The 25,941-nt window shown below is 44.9% G+C and overlaps 1 protein-coding gene across 5 annotated transcripts in view; it reads right to left on the reverse strand.

Moving 5' to 3' along the window:
* Nucleotides 1–2,368: 2,368 nt before the first annotated feature.
* LOC106613905 (tyrosine-protein kinase ABL2) overlaps nucleotides 2,369–25,941 on the reverse strand; it is a 43,679-nt gene continuing 20,106 nt past the window's right edge. For 3 of the 5 annotated variants that reach the window (XM_014216666.2, XM_014216663.2, XM_014216662.2), the window contains 9 exons: nucleotides 11,512–11,676; nucleotides 9,860–10,155; nucleotides 9,412–9,684; nucleotides 9,027–9,111; nucleotides 8,549–8,911; nucleotides 8,304–8,456; nucleotides 8,074–8,163; nucleotides 7,418–7,609; nucleotides 2,369–6,403 (listed from right to left, as the gene is read on the reverse strand). In XM_014216666.2, coding sequence (XP_014072141.1) covers nucleotides 4,626–6,403; nucleotides 7,418–7,609; nucleotides 8,074–8,163; nucleotides 8,304–8,456; nucleotides 8,549–8,911; nucleotides 9,027–9,111; nucleotides 9,412–9,684; nucleotides 9,860–10,155; nucleotides 11,512–11,676 — 3,395 coding nt within the window. In that variant the 3' untranslated portion in view covers nucleotides 2,369–4,625. Of the gene's footprint in view, nucleotides 6,404–7,417; nucleotides 7,610–7,792; nucleotides 7,887–8,073; nucleotides 8,164–8,303; nucleotides 8,457–8,548; nucleotides 8,912–9,026; nucleotides 9,112–9,411; nucleotides 9,685–9,859; nucleotides 10,156–11,511; nucleotides 11,677–16,070; nucleotides 16,208–25,941 lie in introns of those variants that run through there. The other 2 variants (XM_014216665.2, XM_014216667.2) reach the window with 2 other exon arrangements.

Genomic DNA, 25,941 nt, shown 5'->3' on the forward strand with positions numbered 1-25,941 from the left:
ATCCTAGACCTCATAGGTGTGATAAGTTTCATGTGGTGGATCAGATTGTTTGCATACGCAATAGAGGTGGCCTACGTTTCTGTAAGATAAGCACTTGCACAGTAGGGAGAGTTCAAGTGCGTCGTACATGAGTCCCATGTCCATAACAGACTATTTTGAGGACAGCGATTTTAGCAACCCCTGGAGTTCTGTCAGTGGCAGTTCTTATGTCGTGTCGGATTTGGTCCGCTCAAAGTGGTCAAGCCTCCGACCAACGGGCCTCTGCACATGCCTACAGTTATTCATCATTCGTGCCACAGCCACAGAGAGGACAGGGAAGAAACCACCATTTACCTCGCTGGTGAAACCCTATTGGATTTGTTGCCCTTGGTTATTATTCCTCTTCTTCCACAATAGCACATTCCTATTTAAATTCCCGTGAGATGGTAAGGCTTCGGAGGGTGCAACTTTGCGTAAAGGGGCAAGGGCCACACCCTGTCATGCAATGCCAATTGGCAAGATAGTGGCACTATAACAAGCGATTGAAAATGCAAACTGAAAGGTCCCGCCCCTCACCCCATTTGACCTAGTCATACAATTCAGAACATAGGTCACTCTCCTCACAAGGAACACGTTTGCCTCAAGGGCCCATAAGGTCCATCATTTCAAATTTTGTGAAAAACACTTAAACCACTACTCCTCTGGCACAGAATGACCCATCTGCACAAAACTTGTGTTGCATCTTTGTACTAAGTTCTCCCAAAGCAATATTTTCCAGTACCTAAATTAACATGGACCAATGAGCATTCACATGGGAGTGGTCTGTCACAAATTCATATAAATTAGTCACAGATATTCATAATGTAACAAAACTTGATATGCATTCCAAACCACAGATTTTCCATTATATTGACCAGATACTCTCGTGGCCGCTCCAACAAATAAATTAAAATCTAAATGGAAGGCAGTTGGGAGGCAAGATCAGGTGGGATCATTCTAGCCACTGAGAGGGCAGATTGACGTGTTAACAACCGGCATAATGGTTTCCGCTAATTACCGCAGCTACAAAGTCAAAATTGCCTATTCGTAAAAATTAAAACAAAAATGTGCTTTTTCATCTCAATTTAAGGTTAGGGTTAGCAGTGTGTTTAAGGTCAGGTTAAAAATAGAAATAGGCAGAGTTTATGACTTTGTGGATGTGGTAACTAGTGATGGCTAGGCACAACTCTGATATGAAGTGTTTTTTCTTAAAGTTTCCAGGATGTCACGTGTCCTACTTATAATCAGTACAGTTGTAACAACGTAATTACAACATTTCTGTTCTATCAAATAAGCAATTACATTTTTTGTTAACTAAATTCAACACTCATTGACCTCCATACAAAAACTGTTTTACTCAGACTGATGAAATTTGTCACATGCTCAGTGATGAGTCTAGCTAACCTATAAAGTATGTTTCAGTTGCGCCGCATGGTGGCGCTGTTGGACAGGAAAAGTATTCATGCAAGGTCAGAGCGGCTTTATTAATTATGAAAAATATGAATAACATTCCATCCATGAGGCCATTTTATGGCGATTTGGTCATTTGATTTGAAAGTAGTCAACATCATAAAATAATTGTCCAAAATACATCAAAAGCATATTGCATGATCAGTTTTTGATTTTGAGTTCTGATATTTGGCAACCCTGGTAAACAGTACATTAGTAGCTCATCCTCGGGCAATTTTTCCTAGTGGTGGCAAAGTGGTCCCACAGCTAAACCCTGGAATTGCTGCTTGTAGCTATATTTTAATTGTCATTCTATCATTTTCATGAAAATTCAGTAATGAAATAATGTATTTAGAATCCAGAAATATTACAAACAGCTCTGCGTATACTCAAATTGAAATAAGCTCACTACAGCAGCACTACATCCCTGGTGACCACCACCCAGGTAGCTTCTTACAAGCCTATATCTTAGAGCAGGGGTAGGCAATCATTTTATCATCCCGAGGCCGAAGACCACATCTGAATTTCAAAATTCAGCAGAGGGCTGCACAGATTTTTTTCATAACAATCTATTCTTCAAAAGGAAATTTTAGATCGTAGTTCCAGGCGCAGATGCGATCCAGTGCTCAGGATGTGCCCTAAATTGAGAAGGATTTGAGTCACATGCCAGAAAATTATCCAGCCCCTAACTGCCCCTGGGCTATCATTATATTCCTCCCACCAATTGTATTCTATTTACAGTAAAGTACTTTCAATACTGACCTGAAGAGTAGTAAATGCATCAGTCATTATCAGTCTCTGATCCAACAGGTCAATGACATGTATGCTATTAATAAAATACTTGCTCTCTGGATAAATCTTCAACATTTTTGACAAATCAAAAAGATAAAAAGGACCTTAGAATTGTTCCAACATTTTATTTATATCAAGTTTAACACTGATGGGGAGCACTTCACAGTAATATACTATTAAATGTGAGTTTTAAATTAAAAAAAGAAAATGTTTACTCCTAGTAATAGAAATGCACGTTGTAGTGATATTTATACCTGGCCACAATCTCTTTGCAAAATCTGTCATCTGAAAACAAAAGCACAAGATATTTGGAATTACACATTGCTGTATATCGGTTTCTTGACTGAGTAGTGCACTATACATAAAATATCTTTCACAAAAGGCACCAAGAACCATAGGAAAAACATTGCTGTATCCAGTGTCAAAAAAATACTAATTATAATAATAATAATAAGCGAACCTCCCAGTGAAAATAAACTATTTCATGCTATTAGTCAAGAGGTCCTTTGAATGACCAGAGGCACACTGAAGCTCATCTGCTGGATGAGATAGGTAGTGTACCACAATGGAATGAAATGTGAAAATATATTGGGCACGACTAGAGTTTATACTAAGATGAAATGCAATATACCAATCAATGTCTACTACATCACAGGCTTTATCCAGTGTACACTTAGGGTTCCGACAAACAGAAGCTATAATGGGTCTTGCACACTGAGGAGGGCTGCAGGGCCGAGGCGTCTGTGCACTGTGCCTGATGCAGGGAAGAGTGAAGGAATGGAAAAATGAAGTAGGCTTTATGGGACATCTTTTTGAGTGCGGACCCATTACACCTTTTGTTTGCCTGAATTTGTGGGTTTTACACACCAGCCAAGCTTCTGGGAGAGCGCGATGATACCCTTTTGATACACTTAGGGTTCCAACATCTCGAGTAGGGTAATTTTCAAACAGTTGAGGAGCACTCTGTTATAAGCAAGCTTTTTAGTTTTGATTGCTTGATTCATTAGCCAAATTATTATTGAAAAATGATTGCAGGCACGGGTGAGACTTGTTATTTGTGCACAATAGAACAAACAGGATGAAATTACATCCAGCAACCTGATATGGAAATGTTTGTGTAGAGATGACATCTACTAAGGGATATCAAAACAGAAAACGTGCTTTAAGATTCAGTTTTGTAAATTGACCATAAGCATTGACTGATGTTGGTATTGAAATGATGACCAGAGAACAATTAAACATGGCATCTTCTCAAAAAAGGAAGATAACAATACATAACATTCATTTTGCAGATGTTCAGATGGGGTTGTGGAGGGAGGGGTGGGCCTCAGTCCTGTGATAAACTTCCTACTACGGTTTCTTTTTAGAGTCAAACACTTATCCAAGCAAATGTGACCTCACTTTTTCCTGGATATGAAATTAAGCAAATATTTACATAACATTTTTAAAATAGGTCTGTGCTTTTAATAAAAAAAACAATAATTTAAAATTCAAGTTCATACATAAAGCCATTCCAAAGTTAGAACCAAATAATGTACAAATATATCACTGATGTGCTAGAGACATACTGAAGTTTGTGATGAGATCAGTATTTTGTCAAGGAGTATCTGTATTTGCAGATTTTCAATCATTTAAGAAACTATAGGCACTGAGGGAAAGGGCCACAGGGAATTCAGCACTGTCCAAGGACACTTAGAAACACTGTCCCAAACCACCTGCTCATGTGCTACCCTGCACTCTCTTCACTCTTCTCATAGGCTCCAAACATATAGCTAGGTCATGTGCAAGGGAATTTGGACATCAATATTGAAATGCATACATTTTCTATTCAAATGTTGTGACATTGAATGGAAATTTTACTGAAATAATCAAACCAAATAACAGAGAAAGTAGACCTGATTAAGTGGAACACTCATCGATGTCCCAGGTGACAATAGTTTTGAACAGTGACATCCTGTCACAGGGACTCTTTCATTGTTGCCAGGAGAATGAATGAATTATTCTCCACTTTGTTTCTTGGCTGAGTTACTAAATGACAAATACTCAAACTGACTTTGTTCTTTATCAACTCTGGGACTGAAAACATTGCTGATATACTCCACATCCATTTAAAAGAAAGGCCTTAAAAGGAAAAGTTGAAATATGGGGCAAAACAATTACTTTTCTAGTTTGGTATCAACCATGTTTAAGTTCAAAGAATAGAACAGTGTTTTCCACTGGCATTTTTGAGAAAGAGTCAACTGTAAACAACAAGAAACAATTTGTAGTGATTTTCTGAGGTACTTCTGAGATTGTTCTCTGTCCCCAAAATGTTAATAGAACCAACAAAGGGAATACAAAAGGAGATGTTTGAAAGGGTCCGGTGGCTACCTCTGAACCACATCACTAATTTCCTTGATGCAGGTGTGCAAGTTGTCCAGAGCAGGGCTAGCCCCTGGGCCACTGAATGCTCCTCCGCTTCCAGAGGAGGACGATGCCCGCAGCTCCTGCAAACTGAGCTCTAATTTGCCCACGGCCTCCCGGAAGGCAAACTTGTTCCGCATCTGTGGGATGCAGTCCACGTAGCCTGAGCAGTAGTCTAGCAGCTGGTGAGCAGCGTCTAGGACCTGGCTGCTGGAGGAGGGCTCAGGGCTGCTGTGGAGGGCACCTCTCAGGCACTCAGCACACTCCAGCAGAACCTCCTTACTGATCTTCTCCGGTTGAACCCTCTCTGCCTGCTGCCGAGTCCGACGCAGAAGCTTAGAGCCACCAGAGGGGACTGTGGATGAGCCAGTGCTGGTGGCACCGTTAGCCATCTTAGTAGGGGTAGTGTTGTTGGCAGAGGAAGAGGAGGCTGAAGGAGGTGGAGGCACTTGTGGTGGCGGCACTGACGGTCTCCCTGTTCCAACTTCCCTTACTCTTCCCGGCCTTTTCACCCCATCACCATTGACCTCCACAGCCACCCCGGCCTGCTCCTCTCCATCCCCGCTGTAGGAGTGTCCAAGGAGGCGCAGAGTGGGAGGGGGAGGTGGGGCACATTTAGGCTTGACCAGCCGTGGTCGGTCCCGGTCCGCCTGATGCTCTGATAGTAGTTTGAAGCGATTCCCCTGAGAGTCCATCCCCACCAGGTGCACATCGGCCGAGCCATGCTTGAGTGTGGGCGAGATCAGCACTGGAACCTTGTGGTTGTGTGGAGCCGCTGACAGGCCCGATCCCACTGTTTTGGAGGGGGACGACCATCCCTGACGGTCCTGTCCTCCTGCCTCCTGAACCTCCGTACCCCGTAGGGTCCCTGAGGGACAATATGAATCTGCCTCACTCCCAACGCCAGGAGCTCTCACCACCCCAGAGCTCCCCCCCACCACTCGGGGAAGCAGCTTGGCTTTAGGCCGGTCCCTGATCTGAGCTGTGCCCTCATCCATCTTACGGAGAAGGGTCTCAGAGGTGTGTGCTGCCCCGTTCTCAGGCTGCGAGGTGGTGGAGGCAGTGCGCTCTAGAGGAGGCTTACTGCGGTTCCTGGGTAAAGTCAGAGCCATCCTCTCCAGGTCAGGCAGCCCTGCAGACATGGAGGAGGTGGAATTGGACCTGGGGAAGGGCTTGGTTCCCCCATCCCCCTCCTCGGTCCCAGTAGACTTGCCAGTCCGTAGCCCTAAGGTCTTTTTGATGAGGCGGGGGGTGAAGAAGCCTGCCAGGCCTGCCCAGCTGCTGCTGCTACTACTGCCCACCTGTGAGGGCGGGGCCCCAGAGGTGTGGTTGGCAGAGGCCTTTTGTCCAAAAGTGGCTCCACAGCAGCGTGACTGGATGTGGTTCCCCTCTCCGTGGGATGGTGAAAAGCCCAGGCCATCTGCCTGGGGAAGGGGGGGAGGAGGTGCGCTGAAGCCAGTCGTGGGCTCATACTTCTTGTGAGGCTGGGTCTCCATCTCCCTGAACGAGCTGCTCCTCTTGGGCGGCGTAGGCAGGCTCTGCTGCAGCTGGGAGGAGGGAGAGTTGGAGGAAGACTTCTTCTTCATGAAAGAACTGAAGAAGCCAGCCTTGCGGTCCCGTGTGAACGTGGTCTCCTGGGAGTCCTCCAAGAGGCTGCTGGGGGATTTGTCCCTCTGTTTCCGAGGCAGAGCAGGAGAGCTCCCTGACCGGCCATCCCCTGCCAGCAGAGTGGCTGCCAGACCTGCAGAGAACAGAGGACAGGGAGTCAAACAGCTACCAGACCTGCAGAGAACAGAGAGTTAAACAGGTACCAGACCTGCAGAGAACAGAGAGTTAAACAGGTACCAGACCTGCAGAGAACAGAGAGTTAAACAGGTACCAGACCTGCAGAGAACAGAGAGTTAAACAGGTACCAGGGCTGCGGTCTCTTATCAACGCTCATTACGCCATTTATTCAACATCAATCTGGAATAGCCCAAAAGCAGTGAATCTCACAGGCTGGCTGACAATTTGCTTCGAATACAGGCATATCCTCCCTCTCCAGAGCCATTCCTGTTTCAATAACTTTGTGGTGACACCTTGTACTAGGGATGTGAAGCGGCTCTGTGTGTGTAATAGAAGAGCGCCAGAGTGAGCAAGGCACCAGCCGGAGTCAGGACGGTAGGAAGCCACCTCCCTTTAGTTACCACCACTCTGGCTTCATCATCCCTACTTATGTTGTTACGCTGTGTTCGCTATAGTGTGATCAATCATAGCGGAGAAGTATCATGAAAGGGATTAAATGGTGTGAGAAATGAGTGAGAGTATAAGGGTTGACAGGAACATAAATCGCCTTTGGTTTTTACACAAGAAAACATGCAATAAAACATGAGTCAACATGGCAAAAACCACACAAAATATGATGTGCTTTTAATTGAGGTACTGGTACATATGCAGTCATTCTTAGTGCTCTGTAGAGTTGTGTGGGGAGGATGCAACAGAGAGACAGGAGGATCAGAACTCAACATCCTCAATCATCATTTTAATAAAAAAGATGACATGAACAGACGCATACAAACAGACCTATTTACCCAGCCTTGTCTAATCATGTAAGGGAGGAAGGATAGAGAGGATTGAGAATGCCTTTAATCCAAACCCTTTCTCTGTTGTGATTGTGTAATGACACCACCACCTGTGGCGGCTATTGGGTGAGGTGTTCCTGTGACAGCAGCCCTTGTCCTCAGTCTACAGGCGTGGCGGCGGGCAAGGCAGGTACCTGAGTGGCTGTGGGTGCTGGCTGTGTGTGTCTCCTGCCTGCAATCCAGACCCCCCTCGATGTTCTCCTTGTTCTCCGTATGCTTCTTGAGCGTGCGCGACTTGGAGGGCAGCAGGGGCATGTCGTGGTTGAAGGAGTGTGGTGACGGGCCGTGGCCAGAGGAGGCAGTCTTACACAGCTCCTCTGCTACCTCTACAGAGAGAGAGGGAGCAACAGGAAAGAAAGGAAGGCTTAATTAAGTGGACATTTACATTAGACCGTTATACACATTGAATCCTTTGCTAGAAATAGTAGTACTGCATTAACTGGAATAAATCAATGCTGAGTATATAATGGTTCTCTGAAAGCCCTTTGTTCTCCCTGTACTCCCCTCACCTCAGTTCAGCCTGCCCTTTCCTCATCCTCACTCAAATATCATCCTCCGTCTCTCCCTGAGGCACCAGGCATGCTGTACCACTCTGAAAAGGCCCTACAGAGATGTTTACGCATCATTAATGGACATTATCTCTAATGTCCACAAATGCATCCGCTTTAGTGCCAAAACTGACAGGCTTGAATAGTCAGGCAGCAGAACGAAATGCCTCCAAGAGAGGGAAGTGTATCCGACCGTGTTTAAGCCATGAGGGTAGTAATGTGACTGTGTGTCGTACAAGTACCTTCGGAGATGCTGGAATCGTGGAACATTGTCTCAAAAGCCTGGTGGGTTTCGGCAAACGAGGGTCGGTCCAACGGGCTCCATTGCCAGCCTGATATCACACCAAAACAAAGTTCATGTTATTTTTTACTCCATTGACAATTTATGTTATAGAGCTTCTATGCAGGACATAGGTGAATGGATGATAGTGTGAGGGACTGTGTGTGTACTGAGTGTGGTGCCCATACTCACAGGCTCTCATCAGCTCGTGGACCTTGGGCGGACAGCCCTCTGGCTGCTCCATGCGGTAGCCCTTCTCCAGCAGGTCGTATACCTGAGACAGGTCGATCCCTGGGTACGGAGACATACCGTACGTCGCTATCTCCCAAAGCAGCACACCGAAAGCTGAAGGACGAGAGACCATCATAGGATGAGGAACACGCACACACTTTACTGATTTAGTACACGTGATGACTGAAAACCTGGTTCTGACTCACCCCACACATCAGACTTGATAGAAAAGGTGTTGTAGGCCAGGCTCTCGGGGGCGGTCCACTTGATGGGGAACTTGGCTCCGGCGTGGGCCGTGTACGTGTCCCCCGTCATCAGCCTGCTCAGCCCGAAGTCAGCCACCTTCACCACGCTGTTCTCCCCCACCAGACAGTTCCTGGCCGCCAGGTCCCGGTGGATGAAGTTCTTCTTCTCCAGGTACTCCATGGCGGAGGAGATCTGCGTGGCCATGTAGAGCAGCACCACAGCATTCACTTCCTCCCGGTCACACTCCCTCAGGTAGTCCAGCAGGTTGCCGTGGGGCATGTACTCTGTCACGATGTAGAAGGGAGGCTCCAACGTACACACACCTGGACAGAGACAAGCCAACAGAGGTTAGACGTAACTACCCCTCGAGTCTACAAACAGCCGGTAGAAATCCCATGTGCTGTTAGTAAGTGGAGCTGTACTGTGAGCAGCACTGACCTAGCAGCTGCACCAGGTTGGGATGTTTCACCTCCTTCATGACTGCTGCCTCTTTCAGGAACTCCTCCACCTCCATAGTGTCCTCCTGGAAGACAAACAATCAGAAAGGTCAATATTCACTGGATTTATTCAATATCTTAATATCAGGATACCAAGGTGAGCAGAACAAGTTAAACTGTGAATAAACATATCTCCAACAGTAGTCGTTGCCCCCATTGAGTTTCATGTTGATGTAATACCACATTTCACCAGCAGGCGGTGACCATCAACCACTAAATACCACATCCCATTCCAATTACATGATCCCATAGAGGATTTCACAAATTAGACACACAAAAGATGGAGATTTTACATGCGACCACCAATCTTTATAGAAAAGACCAACCTTGAGTGTTTTGACTGCGACGGTGAGGTTGTATTTCTTCCAGACTCCCACGTACACCTCTCCATACTGCCCGCCTCCCAGCTTGTGCTTCATGGTGATGTCGGTGCGCTCCATCTCCCACTTGTCGTGGATGGGTGACACACCATAGACGGTGGGCTTGTTGCACTTGGGTGCCGGGTAGTGGAGCGTGGTGACCAGGCCGTCGGCCACGGTGGAGTGGTGGTGGACCAGTTCGGCCAGGGTGCTGAAGCGGCTCTCTGCTGTGACGTAAACCTTGGGACAGAAAGACAGACAGGGACACACAGGGGTCATCACCGTGGGGAGAAACAAGAGATGGCCAACAGAGACAGAGCAGGAACATTAGCAGGGGCAGAGTAGTTTCACAACAAAAGTGAAGAAAAGGAAGAGAGACAAGACAGCCCATCTATAGGCCCCAGACACCAGCTACCTTGCCATCTGAGGCGGTGTTGATGCGGTAGTGGTAGACACGCCCCTCGTAGCGCAGGGAGATGGACAGCTGTCCTGGGCTGCTCTCGCTCTCCCGGACCAGGAAGCTGCCGTTGATGAGGCTGCTTAGCAGGTATTCTGCAGCGCTGCGCGAAACGGGCCCGTGGTACCAGCTGTGCTTCTCCAGGCTGTTGACGGGCGTGATGTAGTTGCTTGGCACCCAGCCCTGGCCGTTCTTGGAGCGCACCTCGCTCCACTCCCCATTCTGGTTGTAGCCTAGCACCCTCAGCTTCTCACCTGGGCAGAGAGGGACAGGGAAACAGAGTCAGGTAGAAGGACATCATCTTTAAACATTTAGAGCCACTTTAGGACATTAGCACCCCTTGAAGCTTTTGGTTCCTTCATAGGGTTTAAATAGCCCCCATTGATGCTTCATTTAATACAGTCCCAAAAGGTAGGGCTGGGCTACGCATGTAGTGACTTGGTCTGCTGCTTTGTTTGCGTCCTATAAGGTCAACGGTGGAGACGGGAGGGAGTGCCTCTTAAATAGAGACAGAGAATGCAGTACTATAGAGGAGCTGTGTGTCTGTGGAGCTGAAACACGCCCTGGCTGCCCGGCAGCTCCCTGCAGCCCTTCAAAGCTGCTCCCATTGGGAGGATAATGACAGTGAGCTGTTATGGCAGCGACAAGACATGGCCTGGAGAGGGGACAGGGGGCGCCGCCAAGCTTTCTGCAACTTACCCTCTCTTTTCGCTCTCACCCTCCTACTTGCTCTGCAGACTCAATACCCTCCAGTGCCACAGAGGCGGTAGCTACAGGCTTTATTGACACTGGACAGCCGGGGAGGCAGAAAAACATTGGGCCGGCCTAACCAGTCACACTAGACAGTTTCCTCTGCGACACACCGTGGGGAGCCAGAGAGCTGGCTCCGGGTGGAAACACAATGTCAGGCGGCCCGCGGTGGACAATACTGCTCTGAGGCATGGCATTGATCTGAGACAGCGATTAAGGGCGGCAGGGCCGCTAAGTCACTCTCTGTGATCACCCAGCAGGTGGATAAACCCTGCTGGGTTTATGCACCTGTTATTATTACAGTTAAAAGGATTCCACAATAAAAGTGCATTAGAGCCAAACAAGGGTGTGGGAGGGCAAGCCTGCCTGCCTCTCCCTTGCGAATGCAGTGACTCACAGTCTAAACATTAGCTCCATCTCAGGCAGCAGCCATGGGGCGACTGGTGAAGGCAGGCATCGGCTTATTAAGATATTTCTCCATCTTTAGCTAATGCTTTTATATCTGTTAATTAAAAAGTCTGACTCTCCAAAATATTATGATTTTAAGCACATTACCCAGGAGACAGCTCTTTGATCAGCAAACTGCTGCTGGGGAAAACAGGGACACAGATTAAATAAAAAGGGAAAGTAGAACAAGGATTGGAATAAACAAACATATAGTTCACTGGATGGTAGCATGGTACCGTATTTTGGAGGAAATCTCCCGAAGAACTGACCTCCCTTGCAGAAGGTAGGGGCCCATACCTCAAAGCGAATCATCTTTAGATAAGGAGTGGTTTGTGATGATGCAGGGTGAGGAAATGAAACCAGGTTATCTATTGGGATGGCAGCTATTGATAAAAATCTTTCAGAATACATACCTTTTGTAATGCTCAGCGTGTTGTCGCCACTGGCAACAAAGTCATAAAGTGCAACAAAGAGGTTAGGGTCGCTCTCGGCAGCACCCAGCAAGTTCTCCTTGGAGCTCCAGCGCACCGCCTCCGTCAACGCTGCCGAGTCCAGGCCGAAGGGCCGGTGGAGGGCCTCTGGAGGGAGGGAAAGGGAGCGATAGAGAAAGAAAGTGGTTGGTGAATGGTTCAGTGAAAGTCAAGCTGCCTAAAAATATCTGTTGAAATCTCACCTTCAAAATACATAAACATCCCTTTCCAATGGCCCACCTATGTTTAGCCTAAATTCTTTATTTCACCCAAAAATCAGTTTCTGTTCCTTTAACAATCTGCACTAATCAACTGTGAAATAGGCTACCATTTACCAGTGCTAGCTTAATATCAATAGCTGTCCAATTAATAGGCAGCTGGAGTCTACCAACATAAACAGAAAGAGCTAAGTTGTAGCTACCCGAGAGTCTAGGCCCGTCTACATCCGTCACCCCCGTGTAGGGCCGGCCTGTCAGCCTAACCCACTCTCCCTCAAAACTGCTGCTGGGTTGAAGGGTCCTCAAATACATACTCTGTATGTCCACGCTCAAAATTTACTCGCTTCACTTTCCAAACACACTAATCTGAGATCTGAGGACTAGGTCCTACAGGAAGTCACTACTTTCTTCTTCCCTGCCTGTATGTAAAGAGTGTAGTAGCTGTGGGGAGGAGCTCTGTCGGCTTCGGTGGGTCACCACGCCCACACAACATGCTTGAGCCTCAATCACTCCTTAACAGCTGCCAACAACCTCTGAAGCATGTCTGGGCAGCTGCTGAGTGGGACTTGCCCACTGTTAGGGAGACGAGTGAATTAAAGACAGTGAAGGACAGGTAGAGGATGAAAGAGGCATTGAAGAAGAAGTCGAGAGTTGCCATAAAATGTATGTCAAACTAAAACCAATGATTGTTTAACTTTGCAAACTATACAACTGTATGCACAAAGACTACTTTCACTCAGGTACAGTGGAATTGCCCCGATACAACTAAGGAATGACCAAAGTTTAAGTGATACATCTACAGTACAGTAAGTGACTGGCACTATCAGCGTCAGTCTGTGGTGGTCAGTAGCTAATGTTACAGTAAATATCATTTCTGAAAGGCATCATCCCTTCCTAATTACACTTCCTGGGTCGTTCCAACTCAAAAAGCACAAGGAAGAGGATTTTGACACCCAGATTGTTCTGGAATAGTTTCTGTAGTTAGTAACGGATACAATTAACATTCATGAAACATTGTGTTAAAATATAATTTGATCTGAGAAATTAAGCTAATTGATGGCACCCAAATTGGCCATTTTAAGATCTAGGATTCAGATAATATTCAATAAATATAGTACCAAACATCTTCCTACCTATTTCTTCCGTGGGTGGCTTTTGGCCATTTTTGGGGGCGATTCCTCATGTCTTACTCATTGGTAGGAAGCAGGTTGGTCCAAATCTGATGTTGGGTACTATTTTATTGAATATTATCTGAATTCTATAAAATGGCCAATTTAGCTGAATTTCTCAGAGATCAAATCAAATGAACAAAATAATGTTTCAGGAATGACAATCTTACCTTTTTCTAACTACAGAAACAATCTGATATGGTGGGTGTCAACCCTGGTAACTATGATGTTCTACACAGACAGACAAAAGGGCAATTCCATGATAAGACTCCGATGTTTTACTTTGACATTTTAAACAAAAAACAATATTTGCAAAGTTAAACAAACCATACAACTCTGTGCACAAGGACTACTTAACAATTTCCATTTAAAATGTTACATAAACATTTACTTGAAGAACAGTGCAGATGCAAAGTTTGGTAACAGAATGACGGCACAAACAGCAAACTGTCATTCTGTTACCAAACTTGGCATCTGCGCTGTTCATTGCCATCATTGTTTTTTGTTTGACATACATTTTAAAGTCTCAGTGTCACTCTGTTACAGTGGAATTGCCCAAAAACAATAGCGTCTGAGAAGTTAAAGGGATAGTTCACAGCAGTTTATGGACAAGGTACGACAGCAATCCATGCTTTGGTCTGGTTTCTCTGGCACGGTTTCCACATGTTAAAGTTTTAGCATTTGTGGCACAAATCCCATTCAAGTCATTGGACAAATATTAGCATTTTTCACACATGTCCAAATCGTCCAAAAGTATCTAAAATGTATTGTGAAGCTCAACAAAGTCACTGATAGATGATTTGAACATGATGCGCAAAAAAATATATTATTGGTCCCATGGCTTGAATGGGATTTGCTCCACAAATGGTAAAACGTTAAACTAAACCAGAAAATGGATCGCGGTCATTTTTTGTCGATAGACTGCATACAGGGCAAGGAAACCAATACGGCATTTTGGTGAACTTCCCCTTTAAGATATACACTGTGTAAGACTGAGTTGAATTAAAGCTTAACCTCAACTTTGAAGTCCTGCATCTGAACCAAAAAGTTGATAAAATGGCCCAGATCTCCAAATCCAGCCTAATGAGTGTCACGTGTGAAATAGGGAGTAAAACAGGAAACACACAGCACTACTAAAGTAGGCATTGGTCCATTCTAAAACACACAGAACTACTAAAGTAGGCATTGGTCCATTCTAAAACACACAGAACTACTAAAGTAGGCATTGGTCCATTCTAAAACACACAGAACTACTAAAGTACGCATTGGTCCATTCTAAAACACACAGAACTACTAAAGTAGGCATTGGTCCATTCTAAAACACACAGAACTACTAAAGTAGGCATTGCTCCATTCTAAAACACACAGAACTACTAAAGTAGGCATTGCTCCATTCTAAAACACACAGAACTACTAAAGTAGGCATTGCTCCATTCTAAAACACACAGAACTACTAAAGTAGGCATTGCTCCATTCTAAAACACACAGAACTACTAAAGTAGGCATTGCTCCATTCTAAAACACACAGAACTACTAAAGTAGGCATTGCTCCATTCTAAAACACACAGAACTACTAAAGTAGGCATTGCTCCATTCTAAAACACACAGAACTACTAAAGTAGGCATTGCTCCATTCTAAAACACACAGAACTACTAAAGTAGGCATTGCTCCATTCTAAAACACACAGAACTACTGAAGTAGGCATTGCTCCATTCTAAAACACACAGAACTACTAAAGTAGGCATTGCTCCATTCTAAAACACACAGAACTACTAAAGTAGGCATTGCTCCATTCTAAAACACACAGCACTACTAAAGTAGGCATTGCTCCATTCTAAAACACACAGCACTACTAAAGTAGGCATTGCTCCATTCTAAAACACACAGAACTACTAAAGTAGGCATTGCTCCATTCTAAAACACACAGAACTACTAAAGTAGGCATTGCTCCATTCTAAAACACACAGAACTACTAAAGTAGGCATTGCTCCATTCTAAAACACACAGAACTACTAAAGTAGGCATTGCTCCATTCTAAAACACACAGAACTACTAAAGTAGGCATTGCTCCATTCTAAAACACACAGAACTACTAAAGTAGGCATTGCTCCATTCTAAAACACACAGAACTACTAAAGTAGACATTGCTCCATTCTAAAACACACAGCACTACTAAAGTAGGCATTGCTCCATTCTAAACACACAGCACTACTAAAGTAGGCATTACTCCATTCTAAACACACAGCACTACTAAAGTAGGCATTGCTCCATTCTAAACACACAGCACTACTAAAGTAGGCATTGCTCCATTCTAAAACACACAGAACTACTAAAGTAGGCATTGCTCCATTCTAAAACACACAGAACTACTAAAGTAGGCATTGCTCCATTCTAAAACACACAGAACTACTGAAGTAGGCATTGCTCCATTCTAAAACACACAGAACTACTAAAGTAGGCATTGCTCCATTCTAAAACACACAGAACTACTAAAGTAGGCATTGCTCCATTCTAAAACACACAGAACTACTAAAGTAGGCATTGCTCCATTCTAAAACACACAGAACTACTAAAGTAGGCATTGCTCCATTCTAAAACACACAGCACTACTAAAGTAGGCATTGCTCCATTCTAAACACACAGCACTACTAAAGTAGGCATTGCTCCATTCTAAACACACAGCACTACTAAAGTAGGCATTGCTCCATTCTAAACACACAGCACTACTAAAGTAGGCATTGCTCCATTCTAAACACACAGCACTACTAAATTAGGCATTGCTCCATTCTAAACACACAGCACTACTAAAGTAGGCATTGCTCCATTCTAAAACACACAGCACTACTAAAGTAGGCATTGCTCCATTCTAAAACACACAGCACTACTAAAGTAGGCATTGCTCCATTCTAAACACACAGCACTACTAAAGTACACATTGCTCCATTCTAAACACACAGAACTACTAAAGTACGCATTGCTCCATTCAGCAAGCAAACTACACAGTACACTACATGGCAGCAGTATAGTAAATCTATCAGGACTTCGCCTAAGGACATTAAACTGGCCTAGAGGTCAGGTGTGACCCTGCCCTGTCTAGAGCTGATGCTCTCCCACCTTTGTTCCCCACCAGCATATGCTGCAGGTCTGTCGCTGTCAACTGGCTCAGCCACAGCTCCCAGTACATCTTCCACTTGTTCCCAGTCAGCCAGGACAATCCCAGTACAGATTCCTGACCCAGTCAGCCAGGACAATCCCAGTACAGACGTCTGACGATTTCCCTCTCTTCAAACTTCTCCACAGAGGGACTGGGTGAGGGAGTCACAAAGACGCCCCACACATTTTATTTATTCACCCTGAGTGAATTAGGGCATCTGAAGCACTACTAATAGGTTCCCGCTGGCTGGGTTTGCTTTCAACCCAGAGGCTTCCACTCTTAGCTTTTGATGTGGCATTCAGAAGTAAACATTTCCTAGGCCGGTACAGGAAAGTAAATCAATGATCATGGTTCTCCGTGGCGAAAGCCCACTGTGGGAGGGAGAGAGGGGCTCGCTGTGTGTGTGAGACATAGGAAATCTGAGCTCACTGGAAGAGGTGAGTTGTGGTGGAGGTCTCTTGAGGAACAGAGCAGAGCGTGGGGTAGGGGCAGTCTTGAGGTCAACAGCAGATGGCTGTTCTTGTGGTCCTATGGGAGAGGGCCCCAATGCCACTTGCTGAGACACACTCATAGCCTCCGGGGAGAGGCTAAACAGACTGCTGAGGGGGGGTGGGGGGGACAAGAGGCACTACAACTGCTACAGGCCCTGAATTTCCTAATGTCAGAAGAACACTGCTCAAGCATATCACACTATTACAAATATTTTTATTCAAGCCTATTTTTTACTGAGAGCTGGAGAATTTCAACTCATGAAGACTGTCAGAAAACGGCTAAATGTCAATGTATTAATTCAATCAGTCCATTTTCTAAATCGATTAAGATGGATCTTTGAATAAGAGTTTGGTCAATCAATGTTGAAAGAGATATAGCTGATCCCTGAAATATTAATAACTAAGCAACAACCACCGTCTGGCAAAACCATGTAAAAGGTTCCACAGCTGGCGGCCCGCGGGCCAAAATTTGGCCCCCCAAGTTCTGAGCAAAAAAAAGTAATAATTATACAGTACCAGTCAAAAGTTTGGACACACCTACTCATTCAAGGGTTTTTATTTTTTACTATTTTCTACATTGTAGAATAATAGTGAAGACATTAAAACTATGAAATAACATATGGAATCATGTAGTGACCAAAAAAAAGTGTTAAACAAATCAAAATATATGAGATTATTCAAAGTAGCCACCCTTTACCTTGATGACAGCTTTGCACACAATTGGCATTCTCTCAACCAGCTTCACCTGAAATGGTTTTCCAACAGTCTTGAAGGAGTTTCCACATATGCTGAGCACTTATTGGCTGCTTTTCCTTCACTCTGCGATCGAACTCCAACCATCTCAATTAGGTTGAGGTTCGGTGATTGTGGAGACCAGGTAATCTGATGCAGCGCTAAACAACTCTCCTTTGTCAAATAGCACTTACACAGCCTGGAAGTGGGTTGGGTCATTGTCCTGTTGAAAAAAAAAAATGAAAAAAAAATAAAGAAAAAAATGGTAGTGGGACTAAGCCCAAACCAGATGTGATGGCGTATCGCTGCAGAATGCGGTGGTAGCCATGCTGGTGGTAGCCATTTTGCCTTGAATTCAAAATAAATCACTGACAGTGTCACCAGCAAAGCACCACCTCCTCTATGATTCACGGTAGGAACCGCACATGCAGAGATCCGCTCACCTACTCTGCGTCTCACAAAGACCAAAAGGACAGATTTCCACCGGTCCAATGTTCATGTTTCTTGGACTAGAAAGACTTCTGATTGGTGTCTTATAGTAATGGTTTCTTTGTAGCAATTCAACCATGAAGGCCTGATTCACGCAGTCTCCTCTGAACAGTTCGTATTTCTGAGGCTGGTAACTAATGAACTTACCCTCTGCAGCAGAGGTAACTCTGGGTCTTCCTTTCCTGTGGCGGTCCTCATGAGAGCCAGTTTCATCATAGCGCTTGATGGTTTTTGCGACTACACTTGAATAAACTTTCAAAGTTCTTAATTTTCGGCATTGACTGACCTTCATGTGTTAAAGTAATGATGGACTGTCATTTCCCCTTGCTTATTTGAGCTGTTCTTGCCATAATATGGACTTTGTCTTTTCCCAAATAGGGCTATCTTTTGTATACCACCCCTACCTTGTCACAACACAACTGATTGGCTCAAACGCATTAAGAAATTCCACAAATTAATTTTTAACAAGGCACACCTGTAAATTGAAATGCATTCCAGGTGACTGACTACCTCATGAAGCTGGTTGAGAGAATGCCAAGAGTGTGCAAAGCGGTCATCAAGGTAAAGGGTGGCTACTATGAAGAATCTGAAATATAAAATATATTTTGATTTGTTTAACCCTTTTGGTCACTACATGATTCCATGTGTGTAATTTCATAGTTTTGACGTCTTCACTATTATCCTACAAATGTAGAAAATAGTAAAAATAAAGAAAAACCCTGGAATGAGTAGGTGTATCCAAACTTTTGACTGGTACTGTATATATTTTGTTGAAGACAGTAAAAATACCAACTCTGTTCCAAGTATTCCACGCATAATAGAGATACATGTCATCACACACAAATGTAAGCAAGGTGTGAAATGGTTGTGTTTTAGTCAAATACTCTACAAATTATTTGTAATTATGTTCAAGCCCCCTGACCATCCGCAAAAAAAAGAAGAATTCCACCCGCGGCTGAATCTGGTTGACCATTCCTCAGTGAAGCTGTTTACAACTTCAGATTGACCCACACCATTTGGTATGTCATGCATGAGGTACGTCGTGTGCCTGTCAGTGTGCCTGTATGGGTGCGTGTGCACGTGCCTTTGTGCGGGTGCAGAGGGCTGAGGACTGGGAGCAGGGACTTGACCAGTGTTTGGGTATGAGCAGCAGGCACAGTTCTAGCCCCAGACAGCTGAGACAGTGGTGCCCCTCCAGTTCTGCTTCAGCTCAATGGGCATATTGAGAAAGACCGACCCCCCCTGGTCACCCTACCCCACCCTCTACCACTCCTGTAGCTGTTGGTAGGGTCTGTCCAGGCAAGTGGCAGCTGAACCAGCCACCTTTGCACCCTCCCAATCCCTGTGCAGGACCACATGTGAATCCTTTCACTGTGCCCATGTCAGAATACATAGCTTAACCTAACACATGACCAGGCCTCAGTCAGTGTAATACAGTTAGCTAGTTATGAGTATTACAAGGAGACACCACTGCAACCATCTAAACGACAAGCAGTATTATGCACTACTGTCTGCTGGACTGGGAATATCTTTAGCCACGGTGCAAAACAAAGCAACATCATGGCTATAAATACCTCCTGAATGATCACAGCTTTCAGATAGAGAGCTGGAGGAAATGTTAACAATAAGCTGAGACAATGTCACGGATGAGAGGCACACAACACAAGACAAATCCTGTCGCTGCCGGGCCAGACAGCCAGAGAATTAATGAGGGATGAACACAGACAGACGAGCCTTTAGCTGGAAGACTAGTGGGTCATAACAGACAGACAGGCCTTTAGCTGGAGGACTAGTGGGTCATAACAGACAGACAGGCCTTTAGCTGGAGGACTAGTGGGTCATAACAGACAGACAGGCCTTTAGCTGGAGGACTAGTGGGTCATAACAGACAGACAGGCCTTTAGCTGGAGGACTAGTGGGTCATAACAGACAGACAGGCCTTTAGCTGGAGGACTAGTGGGTCATAACAGACAGACAGGCCTTTAGCTGGAGGACTAGTGGGTCATAACAGACAGACATGCTTTTAGCTGAACAGACATGGACTGCAGAGGACAGTGCCACTTCAACTCCACTCTGAAGGGGGCAGTTGTACAGACAGAGATCCCTATGCAGCAGTCTAGTGGAGAGGCTGAGTGGCCGAGGAGAGGCAGAGTCGGCAGTAGCCATCTGTTGTTGTTAACGAGGACACATAAATGACCCCATTCACATCAAATCACAAGAGCGGGGAGTCGATCTCTGGGCGTTGGTTTGATTAGGAAAAGTGGATTGTCATCCTTAATTGATTACCTCCAAGCAAAGTGAGCATTAGTATCAACTTGACAAGTCTTCCATGCAATCTGATTTCAACACAGCAGGGGCTAATAATATTCTTCCAGAGTTGAGTTACATTGTTCAACAGCACTGCTGGGGAAAGCATGGGCTGCGATATATATTTAGAACAATAAACACAACCCAAAAAACGAGAGACAATTCTAAAATCATGAAACCTTCCTTACAAACACAGATCACCCAACTATTTAATTAGGCCTACACATTTAGGAAACACTCACAACTACCATAATTGATTCCCAACTTTTCCTAATCAGGGGGGTTAAAATGAACAGCTGAAGTTTGATCCAGACAGATTTGAGGGGCTTTAGAAGTGGTGGTGGTTGTACAAACCATAATGGAAGAGGACAGCACCAGAGCCCTTTAGGTCAGGCCAGCGCCTTAGCTGTGCTAGTAATAAGCCTTACAGGCAGGACCCCCCCCTACTCATCTACATCCTATTCCCATAAATGTCAGTGAGCAAATAATGAGACACCGGGGTGTGTGGAAACGCCATGTACCATTCATCTATAGCCTGTGCTCCACTAGGCATACAGCAATTACAGACTGGACAGTGTAAATTAGTCACCCATCGCCTGCACACCATGACCCTTTAATTGGTTAATGTGGAGTAAGTGCGTCCCTCCAGGCTCACTCACGACACAGTAAGTGGTGGTCTATTTAACTCTCTGCAGTGGACTAGAGGAAGGCCATCCACAATGCCTCACATTCTGCCTTTAACCTTCCTCTTCAGGATGCACATAGTGAGGCTGAAAAATATTCCATGCATGTTCATGTTTGTGTAAGCAAAACCAAAACACCACCACACTATTATTGTCTCAATTAACTCCTGCAAAATGCGAAGTTACACAGTATTGTTTGTCTGGAACAATGAAAAGTGATTAGTGGAAAACTAAGACACTTGAAAGTCATGGCATTTGGCATGCCTCCGTAGACGTGCCTGCTCATTCTGTTTACCACAAACACTTCAAGAGAACCTCTATTTTGTAACATGTGTGCAGCTCATTGGTTCACTCAGTTTGTACTACCTGAAGTACTTGTTCTTCCTGGTCTGGCAGTAGTCTACCGTTGTGTTGTGCTGGGCTGTGTGACGCAGCAGAAGGGTGGAGGTATGATTGGCATCATCCACCATAAGGATACGATCCAGCAGATCCCAAGAGAGGCTCAGACAGGCAGACAGAGAGGAGAGGGTCTTCCCCAATCAGATGGGGTGATATTGCTCCTGTAACTAACTAATCACCACTCAGCAGCATCACTGCAGGAGAAGAGTCCCTGTTCCTGAGAATCTATCCTAGACACAGTGTTTACTGGATCACTGTTTCTGAGAACCTGTCCCAGTCAGTATTTCCCCCACCAGGGCCCAAGGCAGACCCTCCCAGTCACTCTCCCATTGACACAACAAAGACCTGGGTGGAATTCCAGAACAGAACACCATGAGTGATGCTCACTTTACATCCTCCTCTTCATCTCAGAGAACAAACGACAGGTTTGAAGCCAGAGATGCTCCTACCTTCTCCCTTATGGTACCGAGTCCCCACCTGCCTTCTAACACAATAACATGCTTAGCCACAGGCTCTTTCAAGAGTAAATGTGTAAAGTACTCTAAGAGGTTGTGTGGTGGGGTATGAATGCAGGAGAAACCTAAGAGCATTGATTCATATGAAACTACCAGATTCCTGTAGAGAAGATGACTAACCCTAGCTAACCCAACCTAGCCAGGATCCAGGTGATGACACAGGTTCAAGCGGTGGTAAATATTTAATAAGATGAGTCTGAGCTTTCTGGTTTTAGGGGGGGTTTCACACCGAATTGGTTTTGAGCAGTTTTTCTTTACTCTGGTGCGTTTACCCACTTAGTTTGGACTGGTGTGAACACTATTCACACTCAGGAGAGCACTAAACGCACCGTGGTTCACTCAGATTCAATTCGTACCATGGTGCGTTTTGCTGCAGGTGAGAACGCAGTCCGGACCAAACACAGGAAAAGAACCAGTCGCGCAGTATTATTGGTTGTTTGACAGAGAACATTTAATTAAATGCAGCATAAATATGGGTAAATCCATTTGAATTCAATAACTGCATACCCTTTGATTTAAAGAAAACTTTCCTTAAATGTTTGCCCATGGAAGAAGTGGTCAGAAAGTGACTTTTTGGACCTGAATGCCAAAACATTCAGGAGATAAAAGTGCTCAAAGTTTACCCATTTGGCATACCATGAGACATCCATTTCTTAGTCACTGGAAAAGACAAATGGTGGAGTTGGATATCATTTTAAAGCTCACAAAAACAGGGTTGTCAAGCTATTTGATAATACACACACACACAGCTGAAGTCGGAAGTTTACATACACTTAGTTTGATAAATCCGACCACAACTCTATCCTCCCGATTCCTGCTTACAAGAAAAAAATTCAAGCAGGAATCACCAGTGACTCGGTCTATAAAAAAAGTGGTCAGATGAAGCAGATGCTAAACTACAGGACTGTTTTGTTATCACAGACTGGAACATGTTCCGGGATTCTTCCGATGGCATTGAGGAGTACACCACATAAGTCACTGGCTTTATCAATTTTGTTTAATTTTATTTAACCTTTATTTAACCAGGAAGGGCTCATTGAGATTTATCATCTCTTTTTCAAGAGCGCCCTGGCCAAGGTAGGCAGCGCCAAGTCATTACAAAAATTACAGACAAACAACATGAAAAACTACAAGTAATCTAGTAAAAACCATAGAATTCACAATATATCAAAATCAAAAACAACAAATTAAAAACATTGACATGTCAGGGAATCAGTCTCAAGATCATTCATCAGTGATTTAAAAATACCAATCGGGACAAGTTCTTCCAGTTTAAAAGTATTTTGTAAGGCATTCCATGACAATGGTGCAGAGTACATAAAAGCCCTTTTACCAAATTCAGTTCGGACATTTGGAACAGTTAGCAGGATAAAGTCCCGCGAACAAAGAGAGTACCCACCACATTTCTGAACAATAAAAATGCCCAAATAAAAAAGGTAGTAAACCCAAAATGGCTTTGTAAATAAAAGTATACCAGTGACTGAGCCTACGAGTGACTAGAGAAGGCCAGCCAACCCTGGTATACAAAGTGCAGTGGTGCGTAAGGGTTTTTCAATTTAAAATAAATCTCAAAGTGCCATGCTAAAGGGTGTCAATTGATCTTAAACACTGAGCGGAAGCATTCATATATAAAATATCCCCATAGTCAAGTAAAGGCATAAATGTAAATGATACTAGCCTCCTTCTGGCTTCAAAAGAAAAACAAGCCTTATTCCGAAAATAAAATCCTAATTTCAGCTTCAATTTTTTAGTAAGATGTTGAATATGCATTTTAAAAGAGAGGCCATCATCAATCAAAATTCCAAGATATTTATACGAGGTTACAACCTCAATCTCCTTGCCCTGACAGGTAGCAATAGGTGAAAGGTTCAGAGGTCTATTTCTTGCTTTAGAAAACACCAGTAGTTTAGTTTTGTCAGTATTGAGGATAAGCTTCAATTGACACAAGGTATGTTGAACAGTATAAAAAGAAGTTTGCAAGTTCTGGAAAGCTTTTGTAAGAGATGAAGCACAACAGTAAATAACAGTATCATCAGCATAAAAATGAAGTTGTGCATTTTGGACATTTTTTGTCTAAATTATTTATATAAATAGTGAATAAGATAGGACCGAGTACAGAGCCTTGGGGCACACCATTAAAGACAGACAATTTAACAGACCTAAGCCCATCAAATTGAGTGCACTGAGTTCTATCAGACAGATAGTTAACAAACCATGCAACTGCATGCTCTGAAAGACCTACACTCGACAATCAATAAGTGCATCGAGGACGTCGTCACCACAGTTACTGTACGTACATACCCCAACCAGAAGCCACGGATTACAGGCAACATCCGCACTGAGCTAAAGGGTAGAGCTGCCGCTTTCAAGGTGCGGGACTCTAACCATGAAGCTTACAGGAAATCCTGCTATGTCCTGCAACGAACCATCACACAGGCAAAGCGTCAATACGGGGCTAAGATTGAATAGTACTACACCGGCTCCGACGCTCGTCGTATGTGGCAGGGCTTGCAAACTATTACAGACTACAAAGGGAAGCACAGCCGCGAGCTGTCCAGTGACACGAGCCTACCAGAGGAGCTAAAACACTTCTATGCTCACTTCGAGGCAAGCAACACTTGAGGCATGCATGAGAGCATCAGCTGTTCTGGACGACTGTGTGACCACTCTCTTTGTAGCCGACGTGAGTAAGACCTTTAACCAGGTCAACATACACAAGGCTGCAGGGCCAGACGGATTACCAGGACGTGTGCTCCGGGCATGTGCTGACCAACTGGCAGGTGTCTTCACTGACATTTTCAACATGTCCCTGATTGAGTCTGTAATACCAACATGTTTTAAGCAGACCACCATAGTCCCTGTGCCCAAGAACACAAAGGAAACCTGCCTAAATGACTACAGACCCGTAGCACTCAGGTCCGTAGCCATGAAGTGCCTTGAAAGGTTGGTAATGGCCCACAACACCATTATCCAAGAAACCCTAGACCCACTCCAATTTGCATACGGCCCAAACAGATCCACAGATGATGCAATCTCTATTGCACTCCACACTGCCCTTTCCCACCTGGACAAAAGGAACACTTATGTGAGAATGCTATTCATTGACTACAGCTCAGCATTCAACACCATAGTACCCTCAAAGCTCATCACTAAGCTAAGGATCCTGGGACTAAACACCTCCCTCTGCAACTGGATCCTGGACTTCATGACGGGCTGCCCCCAGGTGGTGAGGGTAGGTAGCAACACATCTGCCATGCTGATCCTCAACACTGGAGCTCCACAGGGGTGCGTGCACAGTCCCCTCCTGTACTCCCTGTTCACCCACGACTGCATGGCCAGGCACGACTCCAACACCATCATTCAGTTTGCAGATGACACAACAGTGGTAGGCCTGATCACCGACAATGACGAGACAGCCTATAGGGAGGAGGTCAGAGACCTGGCCGGGTGGTGCCAGAATAACCACCTATCCCTCAACGTAACCAAGACAAAGATGATGATTGAGGACTACAGGAAATGGAGGACCGAGCATGCCCCCATTCTCATTGACGGGAATGTAGTGGAGCAGGTTGAGAGCTTCAAGTTCCTTGGTGTCCACATCAACAACAAACTAGAATAGTCCAAACACACCAAGACAGTCGTGAAGAGGGCACGACAAAGCCTATTCCCCCTCAGGAAACTAAAAAGATTTGGCATGGGTCCTGAGATTCTCAAAAGGTTCTACAGCTGCAACATCGAGAGCATCCTAACTGGTTGCATCACTTCCTGGTACGGCAATTGCTCTGCCTCTGACCGCAAGGCCCTACAGAGGGTAGTGCGAACAGCCCAGTACATCACTGGGGCTAAGCTGCCTGCCATCCAGGACCTCTACACCAGGCGGTGTCAGAGGAAGGCCCTAAAAATTGTCAAAGACCCCAGCCACCCCAGTCATAGACTGTTCTCTCTACTACCACATTGTAAGAGGTATTGGAGTGCCAAGTCTAGGACAAAAAGGCTCAACAACAGTTTTAACCCCCAAGCCATAAGACTCCTGAACAGGTAATCAAATGGCTACCCGGACCATTTGCATTGTGTGCCCCCCACCCAACACACCCCTATTTTTACGCTGCTGCTACGCTCTGTTTATCATACATGCATAGTTTAACTATACACTCATGTACATACTACCTCAATCAGCCTGACTAACCGGTGTCTGTATGTAGCCTCGCTACTGTA

The sequence above is a fragment of the Salmo salar genome, chromosome ssa10 (genome assembly GCF_905237065.1).
Source record: "Salmo salar chromosome ssa10, Ssal_v3.1, whole genome shotgun sequence".
Classification (NCBI taxonomy): domain Eukaryota; kingdom Metazoa; phylum Chordata; class Actinopteri; order Salmoniformes; family Salmonidae; genus Salmo; species Salmo salar.